The 5,675-nt window shown below is 45.7% G+C and overlaps 1 protein-coding gene across 1 annotated transcript in view; it reads left to right on the top strand.

Annotated features, from left to right (window-relative positions):
• The first annotated feature begins 235 nt into the window (after positions 1–235).
• Positions 236–5,675, top strand: part of adamtsl3 (ADAMTS-like 3) — a 97,331-nt gene continuing 91,891 nt past the window's right edge. Inside the window, exons 1-4 of the mRNA XM_005726448.1 lie at positions 236–305; positions 1,181–1,333; positions 2,402–2,478; positions 3,559–3,686. Of these exons, the coding sequence (XP_005726505.1) occupies positions 236–305; positions 1,181–1,333; positions 2,402–2,478; positions 3,559–3,686 (428 nt within the window). The remainder of the gene's footprint in view (positions 306–1,180; positions 1,334–2,401; positions 2,479–3,558; positions 3,687–5,675) is intronic.

Genomic DNA, 5,675 nt, shown 5'->3' with positions numbered 1-5,675 from the left:
AAACGCCAGACCTCTTCACAATAAAACAGGAAACAGAGTGAGATATAGACATGACAACCTGAACTTGACAACATAAGCCACCGACATGAAATACATGAAAAGCAGGGGAGACTTAACATGGTGGAAACACGAGGGGAAAATAACTAGAAACACCTAGGCATGAAAACGATGAACTTAGGAAACCTGAAGGCTACATAAACTAAACACAAAACGCTGGGTCAGCAGACCCAGGATCATGACAGAGGCAGGGCCAGAGGACAGGTTTGGCGAAGCCGACTGGGACGCCTGGGGTTTCCACCAGGACGGTCACGCTGGCGATGGTTTTACTCACATGTGACCAACATAACACACTCACACGTAAACGCTCTGAAATGTATTTAGGAGCTTGTGTGCAAACATAACATATAAGATTCAGCCTCTGTTTTTCTACCACAGCAGCTGTTGTAGTTGATGGTGGCGCCGCAGCTCCTCTGACACGCCCACAGCGACAAAGATGGTCGACAGCAGCGGCGTTGTGGCGCTCCACAACGGAGAGGAACTGGCAACCTGTCCTGGGTGTAGCCCACGTGTAGGCTCCGCCCCCACCCCATAACCCCAAATGGATAGGTTAAGAGCAGTTAAAAGGATGGATGGATGGAAACGAAGGTGAAGCGTGCGAGTCAGTGACGTGTAGAAGTCTGGGGAATATGAAGCGACCACATGCATACGTGAACATTTCTTGTTTAATGTTTGCCGGGTGATGCATCGGCCGCTGTTCTCCTGAACGTTCCTGCACGCCGTCATGTGCACGCCCTCCTGCACAGCCTGCATCCAGTATTTATGATTATGATAAAACTGTGGGAAATATTCCAGCCTGCTTCTCCTGAAATAGCTTGTGTGGGAAAATGTCTGTATTATATAATAGTCCTATATGCAGCGTATAATATGATGCGTAATATATATAGCTTTATAAAAGAGCAGTGAGATAACAGCGATATCTGTAAATGTAAATAAAAATGTGAGTCAGTTTTTATCTACATCATGAATCTGAGTGACCTTCAAACTCTGAACACAGAGGTGGAAACATCTGTAACATCTGTAAATGCTTTACAGCGGCTGCTGTCGTGACGTGCTGTTAGTGAGGCTGCGATCAGTCCCGCTGCTCTGAATCATTTATTCATATTCACCTGTGGCTCCTCAGCCTATCGGGAGCGACCGTCGGAGTCTGACCGCTCGTCCCACCGAAAGACGTTCTTTTATCGGGGCTTTCTTGGACAGCAGGAGTCCACAGGCCAGTTTTACCCAGAGATGCTTCTCTGTGTCGGGCTGGAAGGAGAGACGGCGTCAGCTCCATGTATCCAGTGGGAATCGTTGGAAATCAGACATGTAGACTGTGTTTCTAGATTTTTCCTCACTGAAAACACAAATAGACATTTTATTTGTGAAGCTATAAACTCGAGATTACATTTACTGAAGTGTAACTAATGATAACTGATCCTGTAGAGGAAAGTTTTCAACCTGATCTTAAAAAAGTTTCTGTCTCCTGTGTTATCATAAGTTAATAAATGTCTCGATCCTGGGTCGGTGACTCGGTGCTTTTGTGTTATTGTGAACCTTTGATTCCATCATGGATCATCAATGTTGGTGTTTTAGTTTTTGTTCTCGGGTATTTCTTGAGTTCTAGTTCTTTGCTTTTGTTTGTTTACTGTAGCTTTAGTTCTGTCTTCATGCTTATTTTCTTAGATTAGATTAGATTAGATAGAACTTTATTAATCCCTCGGGTGGGTTCCTCTGGGAAATTCGATTTCCAAAAAAGCACAGCACCGACAGAAGTTACAGAGTTACAGAATATTATATATATATATATATATATATACACACACACACATATATATATATAAATACAGAGACAATATAAATAAAATATACGAAGGGGATAAATAGGAATAAAAAAATAAAAATAAAAAAATAAAAAAATCTTGTCCCCCAGTCAGTCGTGTTTCATGTCACTCCTGTCCCTGTGCTCCCTGTGTTTCCGGTTTTATTTTGATAATCCTTGGGGGTGTCCAAATTCATAGGCTGCATCCTCCTGAGGACCCGGCCTTCGCGGTCTACGTGGGCGGGTCCTTTGAAGACTGAAAAAGCTGGACAGATTTGCGTCACCGCTGTCTCTGTAGAGTTTAATAAACTCGGCCGTCTGCTGCTCGCTTCCTCAATATAACAGGACACTGGAGTAAACTCTCCACCGTCTCACTTCTGTTTAATCAGTTTTCTGTTTGACGTTTATTCAGCTGTGTGAAAACTAGAACTTTAATCTCAGCCAAACCGATTTACTCAGGAACAAATAAAATACTGAAAAATGCCAAACAATAAAAGTTTTATGTTATCTGAGTGACTCATATATCATGTTTAACCTGAGTAGCCAAAGACCGCGAGGGGTTTGAAAACGCTGTGCCAGGAGTTCGCCGTTCTCGCCCCGGTCAGCTGTCGAGCTGGTGGGTAACAGACGTCTCCGAAAACGTCGGAGCACTTTTGCAAACATGTGGTGTCTTGATAAACCGAGCAGATGTTTGAAGCTTACACAGCTACATTCTCGTGTGACACAGAAAGAGTAATAAGAGTAATATTAAAACTTAGTAGCTGCTGCCATTGTTGGAAACTGGAGTTGACTGGGCCGCGCTATGAATTCTGGGATATGGTGGGCCAGGAAGACGCAGCCTTCGTCTCCTGGCTGTGACGCAAACGGCCTCAGGAAGATGCAGCCTATGAAGTTGGTCCCAGCTGCGTTCCCACCCGTTCCCCTACCTGTGTGCTTTCCTTGTTCTCTGTCCCAGTTTAGCTCCCTAGTTTTCATGTTTCTAGTTTCTGGTTTAGTTTTCATGTTTTCATTGTGGAGTTTGTCCCGCAGATAAAGCTGGCGTTTTACGTTTACTTCCCCGAGTGTGTCGGGTCCTGCCTGCTACACAGCAAACGTGACAATGAAATGTCTTTTCCCATTTAGCTGCCCGTTCACCACTGGTGTAATAGTTTCTTCAGTTTCACATTTCTTGCGTCTCATTCTGGGAGTGTTGTCGCTCAGCTGTGCGGCGCCTGCATGAGCCGTTCAGCCTCTTTCCTGAGACTTTGGGACTTTTTCTAGAGAGAGCTAAACTTCTGCTGCGTCGGCTCACTGTGGATATATTTGCTCTAACGCTGTAAAAAGAAATGATCTCTGCCAGCATGGCACACTTTCACTGTGTCCCTCTGAGCCTTTAAGCTTTTTTTAGCTTAAGCTTTATCAAGAATTTATCACGAAGTGTTTCCACACGGCACAGAGCAGTAAATATACGGCCTGTGACGAGCTCTCCTCCAGCAGGTTTGTTGAATTTCCAGCAATCAGACAGAAATGCAGACCGTGGTAGAGCCATGTCTGAGTGTGACTGATTCTCAGATTCTGAGAACAGACGCTCGTGTTGCAGGAGCGTTTTGCTTTAGCAGGCGTTGGAAACCAACGAGGCACGCCTTCTTACAACCACAAAGCTTTGGTGTGAATGTGATTTAATACGCACAACCTTTGTGTTGCTGTTTGTCCTTCTTTAGGCATCCAGGATGACCCGCTCAGATGAGGACAGGGAAATCGGCTGGGATGCCTGGGGCGCCTGGAGCGACTGCTCTCGAACCTGCGGGGGAGGAGCCTCCTACTCGCTACGACGCTGCCTCAATGGAGGGTAACCCTCATTTACCATCTAACAAGACACAATGTGACAGCATCTTTGAAATGTGGAGCGACTTCATGGCAGAAATCTGATCATTAAGACGAGCAAAAGACCAAAATCAGCCTTCGGCGTGTGACGTGCGAGCAGAGCGGCGGCTCTCTGCTCGGGTTAATGAGACTGTTTGATGACTAAAACCTGTCAGACGGTCACAGATCTGCTCAACTCACACATTTATCGTGCCATCAAATATTGAAGAGGAATGTTCTGCTGTGTCGTTACCTGTTAAACAGATGTTTCAGGAGGGCGTGGCTTAGCACAATCATTCAGATTTTAAGCAGTAATTATGATAATTTACAGGTTCATCATTAGAGCATGTTTGCACAATGATGCTGCTCCATCACCATCACAGTCATGTTTGTGTGACTTCATGAAAAACGACCACAGAAATACTAAACATGGCTGTGACCTGCAGTGGACGTGTCACAGCACTGAAATTCACCGAAATCTGCTCAATGTAACCAAACTGTAAGTGAAATCTGAAAATATTAAAACATATAAAATAAAATAAGCAAACTAAGTTTAAAAGTGAACAAGTGGGTCATAAACCCAAAGCCCAGTCGCCTGTTTCTGTGGACTCGTGGCTCCTCCCACTCCTCCCACCATCATCTTTTCCCCCCAAAATCTAACGCTGTGACATCAAAAGTTGAGCAGACAGAGAGCAACAGTAATTATGATGTTGCAGCAAAACAAATGGAGCAGGGATGTCCCACACGCTGTCAGTTTACTCTGATTGGTCAGCTGACCAGGTGGAGCTCAGGTGTTGGTTCCAGCTGCAGGCTAACACAGCGCTAACCACGGTGCCATCAGATATTTCATATATCAATAAGTCACAGTATTCTGTGTTTGAGCTTGTTCGTATGTGACATGCTGTCAGAAGGTGGCGATAACACACCCACAAGCTGTTTGCCAAACACCATCAAACAAGAAAAATAGAGTTCGTGGCGCGGTGAGACGCTCCTGCACAGACAGGAGACACAGCCGTGGTGTCTGCGAGTGGTTACAGATCACAGTCATTATCCTGGTTACAGGTGAGAGCTCAGGTGAAGGCTCAGTGCTGTCCAAGGCTCAGATTAAGCCGAATCCACCTCCTACAACTACTTTTGATGGACCGATGGAAAGGTGGAGGTGTCAAACTTATTCCACATCGTGGGCCATCCACTGTGACCTCAAGTGGGCCAACCAGTCAAACACCATCTTTCTGTCACTTCAAAGAAGTTTAACTAAATATTTCATCTTAGTGTAAGAAGTCTGTTTCTGCAGAACGCCTGAGTGTGTACTTCATAAAGTAAACAGCAGAAATCAGCACGACTCTTTGGGCTCGTTTCTTCCTATAAATAAATAAATAATGTAAGATTTCTAACATAGATGGTAAGAGCAGGCCTCTGGCATTAGCCACATTAGCTGCACAGGGGATGATCAGGGCTGCTTGAAGGTATCTCAGCCACAGGTTTTTCAAACTTTCTCTGAACGCTATAAAAACTACACTAAATGTGAGAAGCTAAACGTGGCACATCCTGTGCCCAAAGTAAGCGTACAGAACCGGGAACGCAGCAGAAACTGTAAAGAAGCTTCCGATGGGGAAGACGGCTGGGAGCTGTGATGAAGTGCAGACCTCTGTGTGGACCAGATGGACTCTGGGAAGTCTGCCTGGGCTGGTGTGTTCAGTGTCTTCCTCGCACCGATAAAGGCAGCGAGTGTTTGAGTTGGAGCGTGTTTGCTGGGTTTAAAGCCCGCGGCCGCCTGTCAGTCTGTCTCTGCTCGGCCGTTTGTCGTGCAGCGTTCAGGAAGTCATCAGAGGCTGTCTGCGTCCTGCGGTATCGCTCTGCAGCCTCCCGGCGATGCATTTGTCTTCATTAAATCTGACTGCAGCGCTCTCACCCGTGCTGCTGCTGAGGCATCTGCTGCGTTCAACAACACACAGTAAATACACTCACAGCGGTG

The sequence above is a fragment of the Pundamilia nyererei genome, unplaced genomic scaffold (genome assembly GCF_000239375.1).
Source record: "Pundamilia nyererei isolate P.nyererei 1_Seehausen unplaced genomic scaffold, PunNye1.0 scaffold00019, whole genome shotgun sequence".
Lineage (NCBI taxonomy): Eukaryota > Metazoa > Chordata > Actinopteri > Cichliformes > Cichlidae > Pundamilia > Pundamilia nyererei.
Note: the sequence above shows the minus strand (reverse complement) of the source record. Positions and strands in the feature narration are given on the sequence as shown.